This window comes from Rhinopithecus roxellana, chromosome 4 (genome assembly GCF_007565055.1).
Source record: "Rhinopithecus roxellana isolate Shanxi Qingling chromosome 4, ASM756505v1, whole genome shotgun sequence".
In the NCBI taxonomy this organism is placed as follows: domain Eukaryota; kingdom Metazoa; phylum Chordata; class Mammalia; order Primates; family Cercopithecidae; genus Rhinopithecus; species Rhinopithecus roxellana.
Window position 1 is genome coordinate 81363240 of NC_044552.1, and position 23201 is coordinate 81386440.

The window sequence follows — 23201 nt, forward strand, 5'->3', positions numbered from 1 at the left end:
GGTAACTTAACGTTATTCTACTTCATGCACATCCAGTAATAGAATGCCAAAGGTGTCCTACCAGTTAACATCAAGCATAGTTTTGAACAGTTAGCCCTGACTAAGGGAAGTAGGCATAGATCTTGTAGTTAGCCTCAAATAAATCTCAAATAAAGACAAATAAGCATTTTAAATAATGGCTTAAAATTTATCTTCAGACAGGCTTATGATTGTATTAAATCACAGTTTTCAAAACTAAAATACACCATTTACTTAAAATTATTTTTTAGTAATATTTGGCTTTCAATCTTGTTTCAGAGCCTAGAGGCAACATATTTTTAGATTAAGAAAGACAACTGCATCAGTGTTTGAAGTATAAACACCATACAGCCTATCTTCTGTGATAAAGGAAACAATATGTAACTAATCTATCCCTTTTTCATATTAATCTGATCAGATTTAACAAGATTAAAGAAATTCAAATGTTTAGTTAGAGAAGTGGTACTTGTTCCTGTTTGTTCATCAGCATAATCTATGGAGCTTTAAAAAAGGCAGATGCCTAAGTCCTATTAAATTAGAGTCTTTGTGGTTGAGGCCAGATAGACAGCTGATGCGTAGCCACTGTGGAGAATACTAGTCTATGTACTCCTTTAGGATGTACACACCGGCATGTCCATTAAGGCATTCCTAAACGAAACTGGACAGACTAATGGATACATATTATTTTGAAACGTTTGGACACATTTGGCTAGTACATATGCCCTGGACTGGATCAGTAAAGTGAGGGATTTAGTGTCATATTCCCCACCCCCACCCCCATGTCTGAAAGCTTTGATTTTTCTCACAGGATCTGCTGATCAATCTACTTACTTAATTACTTTCAGATTTGTTATCTCATATCATTACTATTCACAAGTGAGTACCCTTATTTAAAATAATCCAGAGGTTCTAAATTATGAGCATCTTACAACTTTCTCCCTTCTGCCACTTTTCTTATACACATAGTAATGCAACTCTGCTATAAGATTCTTTATGAAAACCTACAAAGTAATCATTTTAGCCATAGACACCACATAGGAATGCACTATGCACACTGCAGAGCATTATTCCAAGGTGTTTGGAATTTTTAATTCAAGTAATTTCTTTTTGGTTTTTCCTGAAAGGTTTATGTTCTAATAAATCTGTAATTTTCAAGGTACGCTTTTCTAAAGCGAAATGTGTATAAAGTTTTTCCATGTAATATAACTTTGCTTCTATAATGTATTAGATGGAGTATGAATTGTTTGAATCTGAATTTATGGGCAAAATCCTCTACACCAGAATAGACCATTTAAATGCTAGGAGATTGGAGTCTATGATAAATGTTCAGAAATAATATTTTGAACTTAATGATTATGTTAGATGTGTTTTATGAAAGCAGAAAACTATCACTCTTTTATTATCAACTAATATTTCATCAAATTTCATCAGCCCCTATATTCAGATCATCCTAAAATGTGAACGATACATTGATATTGCAAGAAATTTCAAAATATGAATCTCTTGAGAAAAAAAGCTACATCTTCAACAAATAATTGAAGACTCCTAAAATCCATTTCCTCCTATGTTGGACTTCTAATTATTTACATTTCAGAAGGTTTTCACAGAAATATATGCCTTCTGCAATTAACAATGAACATCCTCAGAGCTAGGAGTCCCCACATGTTTGATTATCAGGGTCTGAATAAAGGGTTTTCACTGTGTGTCTACAGAAGCACATACTTATGTTTAAGTCAGTGTATTGAACAACTTTGATCAATAGACACAGGGCCACTTATGGTGTAATGATGGAAATATGTTTTGCATGCAACAAAGGCCCATATTAAAAGGTAAATGTTACAAAGATAATTTGTAGTATAAACGCATCTTTACAACAACTTAGAGCATTCATTTTTGATAAATATACTTTTCTGCATGAAATCGTATTTAAAAGCTAACTTGCAGCAGCAACTTTTTTTGGTGACAATTCAATATTTTGTTCTTTTTGTGGGTGTTCTGTTTGTTTGCAGTCAGATGAGTGAGCCTCATAGCGGTTTGACGCTCAAATGTGCCAAGTGTGGAGTAGTTTCAACAACAGCTTTGTCAGCCACCACCGCCAGTAACGCCATGTTAGTCCCAATCATTTACATCTTCTTGTTACAAATCTTTTACAGTGCATGTGAGAAAATGCTATGATGAAAAAAAAAAATGTGTTTGCTAATACAAGAGCAGAGTATATTTAAATATTTGTAATTGGCAACTGTCTTTAGAGCTATTGTGGGATAGTAGATAAAAAAATAAATAAGACTCTCAAATGTCATCTGCTTTGTGGTTTCCAAGTTAATGGTCTTGGAACCACATACAAAAATGCTGTGTTGAATGGGGGTTTGGCTGTGGCCTGGGGTGTGACGTACAGCTACGTAATGTTGCTTTCTCGGTCTCAACAGGGCGTCTCTTTGGAGCTCCTGCGTGGTGTTGCCCCTTCTGGCTTTGACGTGGATGTCTGCGGTGCTGGCCATGACAGATAAACGCTCCATATTGTTTCAAATACTTTTTGCTGTGTTTGATTCATTGCAAGGCTTTGTTATAGTCATGGTCCACTGCATTCTTCGGAGAGAGGTGAGAAGCATTCTTGTGATAGAGAACAGTGATGGTTGGAAGGGTATTTCCTGCTAACAAGAATGATCTTTTAATATCTTGATGTTCAGATTAAAGCTGGTCTCTTCCATTGACAATCACTTGGGAATCAAAGCTGAAGGAATGCTTTAAGAGACAGCTTGGGAGGGCCCCCAGCCCTCTGAAAGTGACAGATTAGAACAGATGGGACTATGCCAGGAAAAACAAAACCAGAGGTGTCAAAAGCCAGGGAGAATAGATTTAAGAGAAGCTACATGGAGTGATTTGTATAAATAAGTCTGTTAGAAAAACTAGTGAATAAGAGGGCATAGAGGCATATGTTTTAAAGACACGGTTCATGAGCATAATGCAGTGATAGTTCTTAAGCTCATTCCCTAACTCATGTTTCTTCACACAGCACACCCTCATTGCATATATTAACTAATACTATTTTAAGTAGAAAACATTGAAGATGAATTCTTAGTTCTTTTGTCTCTTTGCTAAGTTTTGGTTATGATTACGATGGATTATTGCTTTTGATATGGATATTTACTCTTAGGAAAACACTAAAAATGTATACAGCGAGACATGATAGGCAGTGATCGTCTCCAAGAACTGTAGACGTATTATCATATCAGCATTTATCTGGATCATGATTGAGGTTCATTGTCAGCAACAGGGAAAGAAAGAAGTCATATTTCATGAATGGAGACACTAAGTAGCATCAGATCCATCCAGGACAGTAAGAGATTTCAGACTTGAGTTGTTTAGAAATAAAATGTTGTTTTCCAACCTGTGTGAAAATTATTTTGAATGCTTGCAAGCACTGAGAATATTTACAAGGTTTATGAGTCATTTTAGCATTTACTCTAAGGATGAGTGGTGACAAAAACACACATGACATAGTGCCATGCTAGTCATTTTGAGAAAACAATCTAGTCTGTCATTTTGCATTATCTAGCTTGAGAACTTTATTGCAATGTGCACATTGCAAAAAAACACATGTGCATATGAGTATAAACCCTATAGTTTTGCAGTGATGTGCACAGATTACCAGTGGCTTTTACCTGATTTATCAGATGGGAAGAACAATATTTATGAGCTATTTTATTTTATTTTTAATTATACTTTAAGTTCTGAGACACATGTGCAGAAAGGGCAGGTTTGTTACTTAGGTATACATGTGCCATGGTGGTTTGCTGCACCCATCAACCCAACATCTACATTAGGTATTTCTCCTAATGCTATCTCTCCTCTAGCCCCCCATCCTCTGACAGGCCCTGGTGTGTGATGTTCCCCTCCCTGTGTCCATGTGTTCTCATTGTTCAACTCCCACTTATGAGTGAGAACATGCAGTGTTTGGGTTTCTGTTCCTGTGTTAGTTCGCTGAGAATGATGGTTTCCAGCTTCATCCATGTCCCTGCAAAGGACATGAACTCATCCTTTTTCAATAGCTGCGTAGTATTCCATGGTATATATGTGCCACATTTTCTTTATCCAGTCTATCACTGACGGGCATTTGGGTTGGTTCCAAGTTTTTGCTATTGTGAAGAGTGCTGCAATAAACACACGTGTACATGTGTCTTTATTGTAGAATGATTTATAATCCTTGGGGTATATAACCAGTAATGGGATTGCTGGGTCAAATGGTATTTCTGGTTCTAGAGCCTTGAGGAATCGTCACACTGTCTTCCACAGTGGTTGAGCTAATTTACACTCCCACCAACAGTGTAAGAGCCTTCCTATTTATCCACATCCTCTCCAGTATCTGTTGTTTCCTCACTTTTTAATGATCACCATTCTAACTGGCATGAGGTGGTATCTCATTGTGGTTTTGATTTACATTTCTCTAATGACCGGTGATGATGATCTATTTTTCATATGTTTGTTGGCTGCATAAATGTCTTAATAAGATACAGATGTCAGTAATAAACCCACGTGTATTCTAAGAACACGCTATGAAGAAAATCAATGAAAACCAATAAACAGTAACTTCACATTGCAAGAGGAGAAGAGTATTTTAGCATTTAAGAAGTCTGATGTCGTTTACAGTTGCCAAGCCTTACTATTCCCTTAGCAAATTTCTACCTAGAATATCAACATTAAAAATCTTCCAAGTATTGAATTATTTATAGACCAAAGGAGTAGAAATTAAGAGGAAATTGAATAATAATTTAGCTTGTGTTCTCCAACTATAATTATCTTATGGGTCTGCTATATTAATATTATCACTAATAATTAAGTAACGAGATTGTTCTAAATGAGTAGACACATAATACATTTTTGATTGATGATTAAGGATGAAGTATTTCCAGGTTTAGTAGATACATGATGATATACCATGCAGTTTTGACTATATCTTATGGGTCTGCTATATTAATATTATCACTAATAATTAAGTAACGAGATTGTTCTAAATGAGTAGACACATAATACATTTTTGATTGATGATTAAGGATGAAGTATTTCAGGTTTTAAGTAAGATACATGATGATATACCAACATGCAGTTTTTAGAAGATATTAGTACCTTAGCTGTTTATGAGTAGAACAGTGCTGCATCACTATATAAGCTTCTCTTTTTCTTCAGAATAAGCTTGCTAGATAGTCTTAAGCTATCATCAAAATATGCAGGTTTTAAAGTGGCAGATATTATGGTGTCTAATTATCAAATGTTTGCTGTTTACATGAAGAAAAATACTTGGCACAAAAATTCTTGATTTCCCTCAGAACTTTTTCATTCTTGCTAATTGGACCATTAACTGTCAAAAACATGATTTACAAGTAATTAAATCAATCATATAATAAATACTTCTGCTAAAGTAGGTGTCTCTAAATACATGTTTTCTGTACTAATAGAAAATAAAAGTATAGATACATCTCTGTTGTTGCATTTTCAATTATTAGTTCAAGTTGAATAATTTTATAGAAAATGAATTAACAGCAGAGTGTCATAACACTCTTTATCTGCATCATTGAAATGGCAAATCACGTATTTCTTTTTTTTTTAATTGAACGTTAGAAGTAAGCTATGACATTGCTGTAAATACACAGCAGATTTCAGGTATATGGCAATTCTGCTTCAGAATTCCTAGAGGAAGATTTTATTTAAACACCTTGTTTAGAAGGATTTTACAGATCCCAAGGAAGATATCATAGGAGGCCTCATTTGGAACACGGAAATTCTTTTTGACCTCCTAAAGGTGTTTTGCCTGACACTAGCAATGGGTATATCTCAGATCACTTGTGATCACATTGCCCTGACATTACCACGGTTCAAGAGAAGAGAAGTATCTTCCCATTTCCTCTGTGTCTCCACTGAACAGTAATTTCATAAAGATTTACCAAAGCAAAAGGAATAGATAGCTACACGTAAAACATTAGGTAGTGATTTATATCTATTAATCTACTTGATAAATTATAATTGGATCCTAGAAGTACAGTTTTATCTCTACTGCTCTTCACTTTAAAATATTTGCTTCACTAAAATTCATGTGGGCTTTTATTTCTTAAAAAAAATATAAGCAATGTAAAATATATATTTTGTAATGTAGAGACTGGATACACATATATATATATATATTTCTATTTCTATGTATTTTTGACAGACACTAACATAATTTAGTCTTTAATGACTGTCCCAATATGAATTCAGAAGGCTTTACCCATATTTATTATTTCTGTGGAGGAGGTGGTCTACACAGGGGAAGAATATAGCCTTGCAGTTTAAGAAGGAGAAAAGAAGTGAAATACTATAACTATGATATTTTTAATGTGCTGCGTATGCAGCCTACTTTATTTTAAAAGTGCCTTTGCTTTTAGTGGGTCCAATTTTAAAATCATTTCAAATCAGGAGAAAAGGGAGAAATGATTACTCTGTTTTGCCAAATCAATTATATCCCACTAAAAAAATTTTTAATGTTTGCAGAACTATTTGTTCTGACCTTCAGACCTAAAATCTTAATATTTAGACTTTATAAAATTTATATTCTTGAAAATACAGTTTCTTCTTCTGAAATAACTTTTCTTTTGAATTACTTTACTAAATCTCTCTGGAAAAAAAGACAAAAAGAGGAAATAAGAATAAAAAAAAGAAGCCATCTGATCATCACAATACATACTTTTAGCAACAGAACCTAAATCTTAGAAGCTAATATATGTAACAGCTAATTAGACAGAATTTAATACAATGAGTATAGAGGCTTTCCTTCTTTTATCCATCATTGGTTTTTTAGAATTTATTTGAATTAAACGGATAACAGAATATACTATTTACTATTCCCCACATTGCTATGGAAATGGAAAGACACAAGAGTTAGGAAACCTTTGAAATAGTTACTGTTGCTAGGAAACCACTTTCTTGGTGCCTGCACATTCTTCTCATCTTTCTGTCTCTGGCTGTGCCTGGCTCTAAGACAATCTTACAGCTCTATGTCAGAGGGGGAAAATCACAAGATCGTGATACAAAACAAGCCACAATAAAACTATTTCACTAAATGGTAGGATAAAAGGAAAGTGCTTAAATGGATAATTTTGTTATATCAGTGTGTGAGAATCCTGTGGCTGTTCTGAAGCATCACTAACAGGGCCAAACTCCTCTTTTCTCTTTCCCAAGCACTGGCAGGAGGTATAGGCTGCACCAGATGAGGTCCCAAAATCTGTATCCAAACCTGTGAAGTCATCTTGTAGGGAAATGCTTAAAATAAAAACCTTTTCTTTCTTCCTTCTCCCACTCCCACCCTTTTAAGCCTATTTTCTATTTAGTCTTATTATTTCCACAAGGCGTACAGATAAACAAAATGATTTACATGCACATGGCAGTGAATATGTAAAACAGACAAGCACCCTTACTTGTCTAATGTAAAACGAATAATATTCCAAAGTAAATCAGTAAAAAAAATAAATGAAGCCAGTAGTGATGAAATAACTAGATAAAAATTTGTAAAGAGTCCATATTGCACATAATATAGCTCAGATAGTTACGTGAACCTCCAGGTTTGACTGCTTACAGGGAAACTGAGTATGACTCTTTAGCATGGAAGGGTATACCTGTGCCTTCCTTTACTGCAGGATGGGTCTGCTGTTTTAGTTGGTCTTTGAAGAGGAAGGAGGAGGTGATAAAAGACTTCAAAACTCATGGGTTCCTAAGGGAGCAATGAGGTTAGAAGATTAGGGAAGTGAAGGTTTCTGTTAGAGGAAGATGGAGAAAGGTTACTGGGCATATGGTTTCCATGGAGTGGGGCCTGTGGTGAATAGTAGAGAGTTTGATTCTTCTCTGGGACCATATGAAGCATGTGGAGACATAAAGCAAATGATGTGATCCTGGACCCTAGTGATTTTATTTATTTATTTATTTTTTAGATAGCTATGACTGAAGCAGCAAAAGAAAAACAATACTGATGACATTTGAGGACAAAGCATTGACTGAGTGATGTTTTGTGCTTTCCGATCAGAGTGTTCAATGACCATGATAAGTGGCCATTATGAGTGGTCTCATAGATTTCAGAGTTCATAAGTAGCTCAGGGCAGGGAGGGTCAGGGTACTGATTCTAACATTTTGAGCTTGCTCGGAAGGTGGTTGTACTGATTTTAACATTTTGATTCTAACATTTTGAGCTTCCTCAGAAGAAAACTTCAGGCCAATTTCCCTGATGAACATCAGTGTAAACATCCTCAATAAAATACTGGCAAACCGAATCCAGCAGCACATGAAAAATCTTACCCACTTTGATCAAATTGGCTTCATGCCTGGGATGCAAGTCTGGTTCGAAATATGCAAATCACTAAATGTAATCCATCACATAAACACATAAAAATCCAATTACAAAAACCACGTGATTATCTCAATAGATGCAGAAAAGGCCTTTGACAAAATTCAACAGCCCTTCATGCTAAAAACCCTCAATAAACTAGGTATTGATGGAACTTATCTCAAAACAATAAGAGCTATTTATGACAAAACCACAGCCAATATCATACTGAATGGGCAAAAGCTGGAAGCATTCCCTTTGAAAACTGGCACCAGATAAGGATGCCCTCTCTCACCACTCCTATTCAACACAGTATTGAAAGTTCTGGCCAGGGCAATCAGGCAAGAGAAAGAAATAAAGCGTATTCAAATAGGAAGAGAGGAATTCAAATTGTCTCTCTTTGCAGATGACATGATTGTATATTTGGAAAACCCTATTGTCTCATCCCAAAATCTCCTTAAGCTGATAAGCAACTTCAGCAACGTCTCAAGATAACAAAATTAATGTGCAAAAATCACAAGCATTCCTATACACCAATAATAGACAAACAGAGAGCCAAATTATGAGTGAACTCCCATTCACAATTGCTTCAAAGAGAATAAAATACCTGGGAATCCAACTTACAAGGGATGTGAAGGAACTCTTCAAGGAGAACTGCAAACCACTGCTCAAGGAAATAAAGAGAGGACACAAACAAATATAAAAACATTCCATGCTCATGGATAGGAAGAATCAATATCATGAAAATGGCCATACTACCCAAAGTAATTTATAGATTTAATGCTATCCCTATCAAGCTGCAATTGACTTTCTTCACAGAATTAGAAAAAACTACTTTAAGTTTCACATGGAACCAAAAAAGAACCTGTATAGCTAAGACAATCCTAAGCAAAAAGAACAAAGCTGGAGGCATCACGCTACCTGACTTCAAACCATACTACAAGGCTATAGTAACCAAAACAGCATGGTACTGGTACCAAAACAGATATATAGACTAATGGAACAGAACAGAGGCCAACCTATGGAATGGGAGAAAATTTTTGCAATCTATCCATCTGACAGAGGGCTAATATCCAGAATCTACAAGGAACTTAAACAAATTTACAAGAAAAAAAAGTGGGCAAAGGATATGAACAGACACTTCTCAAAAGAAGACATTTATGCAGCCAACAAACATATGAAAAATAGCTCATCATCACTAGTCATTAGAGAAATGCAAATCAAAACCACAGTGAGATACCATCTCATGCCAGTTAGAATGGTGATCATTAAAAAGTGAGGAAACAACAGATACTGGAGAGGATGTGGATAAATAGGAAGGCTTTTACACTGTTGGTGGGAGTGTAAATTAGCTCAACCATTGTGGAAGACAGTGTGACGATTCCTCAAGGCTCTAGAACCAGAAATACCATTTGACCCAGCAATCCCATTACTGGGTATATACCCCAAGGATTATACATCATTCTACTATAAAGACACATATACATGTGTGTTTATTGCAGCACTCTTCACAATAGCAAAACATTGGAACCAACCCAAATGCCCATCAGTGATAGACTGGATAAAGAAAATGTGGCACATATACACCATGGAATTCTATGAAGTCATAAAAAAGAATGAGTTAATGTCCTTTGCAGGGACGTGGATGAAGCTGGAAACCATCATTCTCAGCAAACTAACACAGGAACTGAAAACCAGACACTGCATGTTCTCACTCATAAGTGGGAGTTGAACAGTGAGAACACACGGACACAGGGAGGGGAACATCACACACCAGGGCCTGTCAGGAGCTGGGGGCCTAGGGGAGAGATAGCATTAGGAGAAATACCTAATGTAGATGTTGGGTTGATGGGTGCAGCAACCACCATGGCACATGTATACCTATGTAACAAACCTGCATGTTCTGCATAGTTATCCCAAAACTTAAAGTATAATAATAATAAATAAAAGAATTAAGCAAGATGGGAGTTGGTTTCTAAGAGCTTTATGCATGTCAGCCTGATTGAAAGTTCATAAAGAAACACATTTCACAAAAATGTTGTTTCATTTGTAATAAAATAGGGTGTGGGGCCAGGCACAGCGGCTCATGCCTGTAATCCTAGCACTTTTTTGGGGAGCCAAGATGGGAAGATTGCTTGAGGCCTGGACTTTTAGACCAGCCTGGGCAACACAGTGAGACCCCCATCTCTACAAAAACATTTATAAAACATTTAGCCAGTTGTGGTGGTGTGCACCTGTATTACCAGCTACTCAGGGGGATAAGGCAGGAGGGTTGCTTGAGCTCAGGAGGTCAAGGCTGCAGTGAGCCATGATTGAGCCACTGCACTCTAGCCTGGGTGACAGAGTGAGGCCTCATCTCTAAAAAGGAAAAAAAAAAAAAAAATAGAATGAGGTACTTTGTAATGGGAGAATGTCTGCAGGTGTAAAAATAAACCTGGATTTTACCAGAACAGAGAATGAGGCACACAAAAACTGCTTTTAAATAAGAGCATGGGCATGACACAGGCAAGGACAATATGCTCATATTCTTATATACCTTTCCAAGAAATCACCAACCTCATTTGACCCAAAAGTCATCCCACTTCTTAGGCAGGGAAATGTAAATTCAAATTCTCCTTCCAGATTAAGCTTTCCTGACTTAGCAGAATTGCAATTATATTATGAATATTTACATCAGTCTTGATTTTCACACGATTCTCCTAGTCCATGCAGAGATTTAAGGGGTTAACAAGAGCATGAAATAAGATGGGTGAAATGGTATCAGTAAAAAAGTTCAGACAAAGAGTTCGTAACAGAAATTGACAAACTCTGTCATGCCTGCCAGTTAACATCAAACCATTGCTTGCTGTTACCCACAGTTCTTCTGCGGAAGCCTCACACTGCCCTCCCAGCTGTTCCCTACTCTGGGTAGCAGTATGGTGCTTCTGTCTATACTCAAGAAGAGTAGGTTGGGCACGGTGGCTCATGCCTGTAATCCCAGCACTTTGGGAGGCTGAGGTGGGTGGATCACCTGAGATCAGGAGTTCAAGACCAGCCTGGCTAACATGATGAAACCCTGTCTCTACTAAAAAATACCAAAAAATATATATATATATATTAGCTGGGCATGGTGGCAGGCGCCTGTAGTCCCAGCTACTCAGGAGGCTGAGGCAGAGAATCACTTGAACTCAGGAGGCGGAGGTCATAGTGAGCTGAGATCGTGCCACTGCACTCCAGCCTGCCTGACAGAGCAAGACTGTCAAAAAAAAAAAAAAAAAAAGAAGGTGGACAAACTAATAACCGGAGGTTTGTTGTGTCTTAAATAAAGGTTCGGACTGAAAACTTATCTGATTAACTCATTTCTTATTTTTTATCTAAATCAGGAAAGGTTGGAAATTATGGTACAGCAACTTAATTTCTGACCAGTTGGAAATAGTTGTTTTGGTTTATTCCTTCACTTAAACTATCTTATTCTTTGATCAGTAAGACAATAGGGTGGTACATTGGAATGAAGACTAGCTTTCAAGTCAAGTGACCTGATACCATTCCCAGCTCTGCTACTTGTTATTGTTATGATCTTGAGCAAGTTACTTAAGCTCTCTAAGCTTCAGGGTCCTCTTCTAGGACACTGAAATAATGTCTGCCACAAAGGGGATGGCATGAGGCTGAAATGAAATATCACCTGAAGAAGGCATGGGATCGTGGTGTCTGACACATAATTTCCCTTTCCTTCCTTTCTATTCTCTTGCTGAAGAAATGCTGCTACATATTTTTCAGATCATGCACATGCCATATAATTTAGAGAAGCTTATATGACCTCCTCGAACTGATATAAAAAGTAATTTGAAGGTAAAGAGATATAACAATTTTAGAGATTAAGCGATAGATCTTTTAGATATTAAGGGATTCTAATAGAAAGTCACTGGGACTGAAATTTGGCTCTGGAGTGCATATGTTTCTTTCATTGTATAGTAAATGGCAGACTTTTTGTTTATTTGCTTTGCTATCAGCAAAGTCATTTAATATTTTAATAATGTGAAGTCACTCATAATTCATTCATATTAATGGTTATATCAAGTGTCATAATACATATGAAATTGAAAAGTCATTCCTTTCATGATTAGATTGTATAGAATGTAATGATTACAAAAAGCTGAGCTGTTTGTTCAAATATGAAACAATGGTAGAAATGAGATTCAAAAAATAAAAGGCCACGTAAGAAAGGCTTCTCCCCTGAAGGAAAAACTACAAATAAAAACAAGAATGTAACTTTACTTATTTTCCTGGTTTAGAATAATCCTCCTTGAATAGGAAATCAAGAAGAATTACTTTAGGTAGAACTGTCTTCTTAAAAGTGAAGATTCAGGGTCTGATTTGCTCAGTAGCTGAATACAGAACCCATTTCAAACTGTGTAGCTCTTTCCTGTGAGGTTTGTCTGAATTGCAACACTGCCAAACATCGCTCGGTGCTCTTCCCCAGCAATCTCTAACTCTGGCACCGGCTTCCACAATGACACTCTGCCAGCTGCCTTCAGAGCGAGGACCAATCTAGAAGCTCTCAGCCTACTGTTGTTGATATAAAGTGAATCCCTCTCCTGGTTCAGAAGACAAGAGCGAGACACACCCCTACAAACCTCTTTGAACTCATGTCTCATCCAAAAATCCATCAGAGTTTATAGCTTTTTCAGGAGTTTTTAGAGCAGCCCCCAGCAGGAGCCAGTCAAAATAACTTTGGAAGTGCGTGGTTGGTTTCTTTTCAGGAGACAACCTTGACAGCTTATTGTTTTTTCTTCACCGTATTGTGTGATGTTTCTTACCATTCTTTTTTTTTTTCTTTCATTTTACAACATGCCATTAGGTTGCCTTAAAGTCTCCTAAATATCTCAGTGTTAGTTACATATCTGTTCCTTGCTACTCCTGCAGATATTTGACCCTCTGCCTATCAATTCAGGTGAAAGATCTATTACAGATTATTATAAAAAGAAGAAAACTTTGAAGTCTAGATTTTAACTGTGCCATAATTTATCTTAAATATTAAATTGTTTCCTATAGATTTAGTAAAAAATTGCATTTGCTGGTATCAAGTAAATTTTTAATGTTAATTTCATAAGAACTCAAAGATGCAATGATTTTAATATCTAATAAATCTTAAATTTCGTTGTTACCTAAATTAAGTGATTTTCCAAATGGTAAGTAAAAGAGTAATATTATTGCCAGGCATTATAAATATGACTATTGATACAGCATATTTTAATATTCTGGTTGAGAAAGCAATATCTCGATTCTGTCTTATTTTATTTGTGTGTGTGTGTGTTTTCTGCTTGTTTGAAACATAGACTTGCTTTTTACAAAAATTCAATTATTCTTCATCAGCACAATTCACATCAGTTCACCAAAATCAAGCCTCTCTCAGTTGACCAGATATAAAATTCAATTAATTATCCAAATGCATTCAAATAGCTGTGAATGCTTTTTCCAGATACCATCTTGCCTGAAGTATTCTCTTCTGTGATAAGAAGTATGCACTGTGAAATCTAATCATTCTTTCCTGACAGTGTTGGACAAATATTTAAGACTAATGCATCCAGATTCGCTAGATACAATTTTTTTTTTTTATTCCAAATCTTGCTCTTGTCACCCAGGCTGGAGTACAATGGCACAATTTCAGCTCACTGCAACCTCCACCTCCCGAGTTTAAGCAATTCTCCTCCCTCAGCCTCCCAAGTAGCTGGGATTATAGGCAGCCACCACCACACCCTGCTAATTTGTGTATTTTCTTAGTAGAGACAGAGTTTTGCCATGTTCACCAGGATGGTCTCGAACTCCTGACCTCGTGTTCTGCCCACCTCGCCTCCCAAAGTGCTGGAATTACAGGCATGAGCCACCACGCCCTGCCCCCTAGATACATTTTTAAGATTAAAAAAATAAATAAAATGGAGCATTTAGAATCAAGTAGAATTTCTTCTGCAAAACCTTCTAAATTAGAGGTGTCAGAGGCACTAAAAGTGGCAGAGAATCCAGCACTTAAATTGTGACATTTATATGACCATTAAAATAACCTTGAATTTACTGGAGAATATTTATTCTTTTTTGATTTATATTTCTTCTGAGTAGCATTTAATGGTTCATGAAGCTGACATCATCATTCGGTGTACAAATGCCCTTAATCTATCGTCCTATTTGGGAGTTTGGTAGTGGAAGGTATTGATTTTATATGTGCGTGTGTTCTGAAAAGACTTGGATTTCTTTTACATCTCCTTTAAGCAACTAAGAGTTGATTTTGAAGAGAAACCTACAGAAATTATATTTCCATATTTCGTAGTCAGTCAAAAATATTGGCAACTATGCTTTGAAGGTCTGAAAATTGGGAGTGGTTAGCAAGGACCATTCGAATTAATCTCTGGTATTACCAAAATGTTACTCATTTTATATATGCTGATCTAGAAATATATTTGATAGAAATCTTCATGAGACAAGCTCCCAGAAGGCACCATTGCTAACATAGTTTATCTTCCTTTGTAAAATGTGTTTCTTTAATAGTTGCCTTGAGGCGCAAACAGAAAATTAATATGTACCTATTTTTCTGACATTGATTTCTAGAAATTTTTGTAAAAACAGATATACTTTCTTAGTGGTTTCCCTAAATCAAATGTCTGCATAATAGAAAAAGTAATGATCTGACAAATACTAGACTCATTACCAATTTTTGATTACTAATGTCTCTCTTTAAAACATACAACAACTTCTTAATCTAAAAAGGAGGAGCTTAAAAGCCTTCGCATCTGATAAATCTAACTTTGTCCTGGTTGTGTCTCCTTTACTAGGAAAAGCTAGATGATTTAGTTCTAAATATTTATTCAGTTATTCAGGAAAAGATCAGACTAGATTTCACTACATCTGTACTTTAACTGATGTGTTTGAAAAAGGAAATAAGAAATTACCTTGCTGGGTATCAGGTAATGCATTCTTTTTCAAAGAAATTCTAGATTTAGAAATATTAGAGTAATAGAATGGAAGACAGGTCAGAGAACACTGAGTCTATCCCCATTCCTTCATTTCACAGACATTATGGCCGCATCAGTAGGATTAGAACCGGAGGTGGAGAAATAGAAGTGGACAGAGGTCTCATTATTGGGCCAGTTGGCCAGTCTTTGGTTGTGACTAGACTTGGTGTCAGTTTCCAAATCCTGCAATGTGACAATTTAGGAGAGAGGCTACTAATGACTATGAAATAGGTGAGAGGACAAGGAGGAAGCTAAAAACAACATAATAGGCTCAGTTTTGTTTTGTTTTGTTTTGTTTCCTGGCCAACAGGTATATATGAATATCTCATATCCAAATGGTGACAAGAGATCTTATATCAGGGCTTCTCAAAAATGAAAACCTCTCTGTATTAACCTTAGTAGTCCCTATAATGGTGCATCAGTAAAATAGGGAAAATATAACATCATCTATGCTTTGTTTTTTAATCCAATAAAACAGAGTGTAATAAACAAGAAAGAGAATGTCAATAATATGAAGTTAGAAAAGCAAAGTCGTGAAATGACATTGGCTTGGGATAAGTAGCTACTTGTAAAGATGTCCATCAACAGCTCCTGGGGAGCTTGATGAACCTCTCGAATTGGAAAGAACAGGCTGATGCTGAGACACTGTAGGAAGAGAATAACTATCGATTGCTCTTTATGTTTGCTTCTCAGCTATTCATGTTCCTTCACTTGTTTTTTAATAAAAGAATTAATGTAATGTTCCTAGAACTTTCATGAGATATGTTTGTTCTTTCTTCAGAATTTGATTATAAATGGATATTAAGGAAGTTTGGCTTTGCAAAGTGACTTTTTATTGGCAAGTCAGTCCACCAGAAGTAGTGCTGTTTTGTTTCCCTTTTGTTTAATTGTGTTTTGTTTTTATATCAGGGCACACAGGGAGAGAAGAGATAGTCTACTCAAAGATTTCTTACATGAGACATAAAAAGAAACATCCCAAATCAATTTCAGTCAAAAGATCATTGAATAATCTCATTTTTCACAATATTTAAAGCTGTTAGGAAGATTATGCCATACCAAATAGTAAATCCCCTTAAAAGACACACATATTATTTGCAACAGTGGAATAAATCTGCCTTCTGGCAAGAATTATTAGTGTTGAACAGATATAGCTATTTTGATAGCTACGGAGTTCCCAGCATTTCCCTCTATAGGTTATGGTAAGCGATAAATTTCCTTGCCATACAGCAAAAGTCCAGGTACACCAGCATTTGTATTAAAAAGTAAACAAGGCAGGGCACGGTGGCTCACGCCTGTAATCCCAGCACTTTGGGGGGCCGAGGTGGGTGGATCACCTGAGGTCGGGAGTTCGAGACCAGCCTGACCAACATGGAGAAACCCCATCTCTACTAAAAATACAAGATTAGCCGGGCGTGGTGGCGCATGCCTGTAATCCCAGCTACTTGAGAGGCTGAGGCAGGAAAATCGCTTGAACCCGGGAGACAGAGGTTGCAGTAAGCCAAGATCGCACCATTGCACTCCAGCCTGGGCAACAAGAGTGAAACTCCATCTCAAAAAATAATAGTAATCATTAAGAAGTCAGGAAACAACAGGTGTTGGAGAGGATGTGGAGAAATAGGAACACTTTTACACTGTTGGTGGGATTGTAAACTAGTTCAACCATTATGGAAAACAGTATGGCAATTCCTCAAGGATCTAGAACTAGATGTACCATATGACCCAGCCATCCCACTACTGGGTATATACCCAAAGGATTATAAATTAGTCTACTACAAAGACACATGCACACGTATGTTTATTGCGGCACTATTCACAATAGCAAAGACTTGGAATCAACCCAAATGTCCATCTGTGACAGACTGGATTAAGAAAATGTGGCACATATACACCATGGAATACTATGCAGCCATAAAAAAGGATGAGTTTGCGTCCTTTGTAGGGACATGGATGCAGCTGGAAACCATCATTCTTAGCAAACTATCACAAGAAGAGAAAACCAAACACCGCATGTTCTCACTCATAGGTGGGAACTGAACAATGAGATCACTTGGACTTGGGAAGGGGAAATTCACACACTGGGGCCTATCATGGGGAGGGGGGAAGGGGGAGGGATTGCATTGGGGAGTTATACATGATATAAATGATGAATTGATGGGTGCTGACGAGTTGATGGGTGCAGCACACCAACATGGCATAAGTATACATATGTAACAAACCTGCACGTTATGCACATGTACCCTAGAACTTAAAGTATAATAAAAAATAATAATAATAATAGTAATAACAACAACAATAATAATAATTTCTTTTAACAAAGAAGTAAACAAAATCGGTGTAAGATTGTAAAATCAATGATAACCACTGCCTCAGAGTTGATTGCCAATATAGATAATATCTTGTCATTACTAAGAGAGAAGAAAAGTAATGTGTTCCCCCTCCCCACAGGTTCAGGATGCATTTAGATGCCGACTGAGAAACTGTCAGGATCCCATCAATGCAGACTCTTCAAGTTCTTTTCCTAATGGACATGCTCAAATCATGGTGAGTTTTTATTTTCCCACTGCTTGTTAATTAAGTCATGATTTCTCAAGGGAATAGAAGAAATCCTTGTTAGTAAAATAGTGTAAAAATCTCACTTTGATTGACTTTGGCTTCAGTTCATTAATAGACTGCGAACTCTGGTACCACATAAGCGTTATCTCCAGATGGCTTCAGAGTCCAGGACGTGTTGTTGGTTCCCTGGGGTGTTGAGTGTGGGAGTCCTATGCAACACTGCGGAGTATGTTCTTCCTTGCATACAATTAGGGCTAATGATTTGTGCATAGGAGCATGTGGATGTCTTTTACAGATCAGAACACTATGAACCTGCACTTCTAGTCTTAAAGCAGTGGTTCCTGCCCCTAGTGAAACATTGGAATCATCAGGAGAGCCATGCCACAGACCAAATAAAATCAAAATCTTGGGAGTGGGACCTAGATATTGGTGATTCCAGTATGCAGCCTAAGATGAGAACCACTGTCCTAAAGCGTAAGGAGTAGCCACCCTTTTAGTGAAAGATCAGTTATTGTATGGGAGCTCTGGCTATTATTGGAATCAAAGTGTACTGTAGGTATAACCACTTTGATGTATTTTAGAAATAAGATGATATTTAAACTGTATCATTTAAAGCAGGAATTAAATAGGAAAGTTTTGTTTTTACAGTATATTCAATTTATTAACTTTTTTGAACTAGGCAACAATAATAAGCTAGATGATACATTAGTAACTAAGACTTTGCAAAGAATAATCAACTCCTTACTAAAAACAAATAGATAACCAAAATCTCTGATTTAAAATATTAATAGGGAAAGGCATTTGATTGGAAGACCCTGATTAAGATAACGAAATTTTATCATTTCAAAAATTAATTGATTTGTTTAAAATAAAAGTTTTAGGAAAATATGAGGTCACAACTAAACCCCAGAAGGTTCTCAAACAGATGAGTATGGTTTAATCTTCAATTTTAAGTCCTAAACCTGAAAGCTTTTTGACACATTTGAATCATTAGAAGAGTCTACTTTGAGCCTAGTTTAACCTAGTTTGACAAAGCTGGATTATAAGATGTTACATTACAAGCAATATATTCAAATTGAATGTTTAAAAATACCAATAACAAACATAATTATTTAAGTATATTCATAATAATTCACATTCTGATGTCTTTATTATGGTTAGAGAATTGCCTTAAAATTCTATCCTTCTAATATATGGTTACCAGTTTCCAGACTGAAGATGACACTGGGTATTGTATTGTCTTATTAAAATTGTATGGTATGTTTCCTTTGATTTTATTTAACATTTGGGCTCTAGGAAACACTGTTGAAAACAATCTAATTATACCTAGAGAAACTTCCTATGCACAAAACAATAAACTTGTGCTGCCAACTTAGATATCTGTAAACTTCAGATAATCTGATTAGTAAAAGACACTTGAGGTCTTCATTAAATGATGGTTCCATGTCTTCTTATTTCTTGTTACAGACAGACTTTGAAAAGGATGTAGACATTGCTTGTCGATCAGGTAAGCATATTTAGATTTTGAAAATCTAATCAGTAGGGATGTTAAATCATTTCTATAGATTTTAATTTTAAAGAAAATACTGTGGTTTACACATTACATATTGTTCTGTGAAAGGGCTGTATATATAAAGCGGCCCCAAATGCCAAAGGAGCTGAGAAACCAAAGAACGAGGCAGAAAAATCCAGTTGTTGGTTAAAGGGAGGATATTAGGGAACTTACAGACAGGAGTGTAGTCTTGGGCAGCAGCAAGACAGATAGATCCCCACACAGTTACTCTTCAGACACAGGGTTTATATACCATAGGGAAAGGGGATACATGCTGTATAGACAATTAAAGGCAACCCTCCAGAATAGGCAAGAGTGCTATGAGCCTCATAGCCTATAATTTGTACAATAACATCAAGGTTGCTTTGATCTAAAGGCAGAATTTGTAATGAGTACATGTTCTCACATTAAGTACAGTAAATAAAGTAAGAATCAGGAGGCATTCATAGGACTGGGGTTATTCAGAAGTCAAAATGGTGGATTAGCATTCAAAATGGAGTCACTTTTGTCTCCATATTTATGTGTATGAATAAACAGAATCTTTAAAATGGAAGGATTGTAGTAACAGAAGTGTGTTTGTGGAGGAAGAATGCGGGGGTGGGGGGGGAGAGAGAGAGAGAAAGAGAACGAACAAGAGAAATGAGAGCAAAACTAAGAATGGTTCATTGGAAACACCATGACAGCAGAAAAACTTTCACATGGTGGATTTCCATTCCACCAAGTAATGGTTTTTGAATGTAAGGCCAGTCAATTTAACCTCTCTGTGCCTCTATTTTATCATGTGTGGAATATGCGTTATTGTAAAGATGAAATTGCATTGTCTGTATGTGTGTTAAGGTTGTTGTGGTTTTAATTTTACAAAGAATCAAGAGAAACTCTGCAGCACGTCCTGTTTAGAGGGCTTGTATGCCATAATTTCCCCCTGTGGCTAAATTCTCACCAGAATAGATGGCTCAATAGTTTTAAAGGAAACTATATGTTCAGTTTTGAGGAATAGTTCCAATTGTTGGAATATGGTCCTACGTAGGAACAGAATATGCCTCCTTTTACCTTTTATTTGTTGATCTTGCTGCTGCCTTTTAAAACAACAGTGGGTATCTACTTCATCTAAATATCCAACTGCCTTAAAGCAATTATCATTTAGCCCAATCCAAGTATTTTTTCTTCAGATTAAACAAGTCTTATTTCATCATTCATTTCTTGTAGCATTCTCTGAGGCACGATACCCAAGGTAGCCTCCAATTTATCAATAATTTTAAATTATGGTGCCCAAATATATACATGTTCACCCAGCATTTATCACAGTGGGCTCTTTATTTGTATTAATGTTGTACACATTTGTGTATGATTTCTATTTCAGTACTAGTGTCAACTTACCTGAAATTCTTAAGACTTTTTGTAGGAGTTGTCAGGGCTTCCCCAGTCTATTAATGTAAAGATTTTGTTTTTGGTATGTTTTCCTTGAAAAAGAAATTTGGCCTTTGCATTTATGTCTATTTGCTATTATTTTACTAATTTCAGGTTAGCATACTATCCATTTCCATTGTTTGGTGACTAAAAGTTTGATAAGAATACTTTCTAAGTCTTCATTCAAACTGTAGTTAAAAGAGTTGAATGTCATGAAACCTAGCAGAGAAACCTGCTATATTCAGTAAGGTACCCCCTATCTGCCAGCAGACTTCCTCTACATGGAGTTTTCAGATTCAACTCAAAACCATTAAACATCTGTGCAGAGTCTCAGATCTTGTCATGATCACAAGAATATGAGAGACTAATCCCATATTCTCATTCCTGGATTTAATCTAAATACTGTATGTAGAGTATGGTCATAGCAGAGCAATAAGGTAACTATCATGATTTGGCAACCCATAGTGGACCGGAGCTGGGCATTAGAAATCACCATTTCCTGTTGAAAATCTAACAAAATATTGCCAGGACGCAGTCTCACTAGTGCTTGGTTTCCAGAATTGATCATTTTTCTTTTTTGGATAATTGATACAATATTGTCACTTAGCTCCATCCACCTGCCATAATTTCTCAAAAAACACTAGCCATGGTGCCAATTTCCACATCTGTGTTCCAAGATGGAATGTGATTTGTCTGGGTTTAGAAGCTTAAATTTATTTACAATGAATAAGTATTCATTTAATTCCTAATCTTTCACCTTCAGTGTTGTTTTTTTCAGCCTCATTTAGTATACTCATTACACTTCTCCTTGAAAGAGAAGCAGTGTAAGAGCAGACGGTTTTGTCTCTCCTTTAACAGCTATAACATTAAACCAGTGGTTGTCAAAGAGTGGTCCCTAGACCATCAGTGTTAGCATCACCTGAGAACTTATTAGCAGTGTACATTTTGAGGCCCTAACCCAGGGTCTGAAACTGGAGGTTGGGGTATAGGAACTAGTTATAAGCCATCCAGATAATTTTGATGCATGCTAAAATTTGAGTACCACTGTATTAGACCATCCTTAAGCTGTGATCTCATCTCTGCAGTATTTATCTTGTTCTCCTTCATTAAGTTACAGATTTTTCCAGGCCTCATTGTATGCTGGGATTTAGCATCCCTAATACAGACCAGTACCATTATTTTATCAGCAAATAATTTTTCTAATGTTTTCATTTTCTGTTTTCATCTGTTATTGGTGCCCTTTTCGGTTGAGCCCATTAGGAGCTTTCTTCTAAGTTTATCTAGAGATGTCTGTCTATGTTGAAGCATATTCATGAACTCTGAATAATCTTTCTTTATAATGAGGTGAAATTCACTTCCCTACATGGCAGCGTTTCTATCTGATCATGCCAAATATTCAGTTGCTTTATATTTTGTTTGGAGTTTGTATTTCACTACTTGATTAATTTCTCTCGAAAGTCCCATCACTTTAACATCATGCTTTCATGTGTAGGCGGTATGATTTGTTTATGCTGTATATTCAAAACTTGGATATACATTTTAAGTAACTCTAAGAGGCAGGCATTTCTCTCATACAGAGCAGCCACTACTGCATAAGAAGAATTATCTTTCTTTACATATTATGTGTGTGTATATATAATATAAATTTTCAACAAACACAGCTATATCACTTGATTAAAATGCATTGGCTATAACTATAAATCATATTAAATTTGTACAAAGCTTAATGTATCTTGTACAAATTTAAATTATAAAGTCAATACACAGTGCCAATGCTTCCTTTATAGTTTTTTAAATAAAAGTTTAAAGTTATTTATATATTTTAATGAAATAAGATAGGTTCCCATAACTCATGTTTAAATTTTACTGCTATAAATTTTGGAATTATTTCTATATACAATTAAGGGTTAAAAGTGTCCTTCACTGAATTTGGAGTTTTTTTTTAAAGTATTTATTTACAGTATCAATAAATCATTACAATATCATTAAATTTAGCATACTTTGCCCCTTAGTATTGTCATGTATCATTACTCCTGGAAATTAGAATTCATTATTGATCTATTATTTTTAGAGGTTTGGAAATAACTTTTTAAAACTGAATTTTTCTACTTTTTATGATGTATAACAGTTAAATACACAAAAAGGCACAACCAGATTGTTAATTTTAAAAAAGATATAAATTTAACATGATTTTTACTGCCTAAGATAAAGAGACAATAATACAATAACTAGATACAGTATCTTTCAAGATAACAGATATTACATGAATGATTCATGTTTTGAACTAATTTTAAAGTCTTGTTTCTATGTAACAGGGAAAGACATTTATAATCTGTTTTTCAAC

At 35.9% G+C, this 23201-nt stretch overlaps 1 protein-coding gene across 2 annotated transcripts in view; it reads left to right on the top strand.

Moving 5' to 3' along the window:
• Positions 1-23201, top strand: part of ADGRB3 (adhesion G protein-coupled receptor B3) — a 783011-nt gene that overhangs the window by 729902 nt on the left and 29908 nt on the right. For both annotated transcript variants that reach the window (XM_010371613.2, XM_010371622.2), the window contains 4 exons: positions 2028-2126; positions 2445-2616; positions 17791-17886; positions 19366-19405. In XM_010371613.2, coding sequence (XP_010369915.1) covers positions 2028-2126; positions 2445-2616; positions 17791-17886; positions 19366-19405 — 407 coding nt within the window. The remainder of the gene's footprint in view (positions 1-2027; positions 2127-2444; positions 2617-17790; positions 17887-19365; positions 19406-23201) is intronic.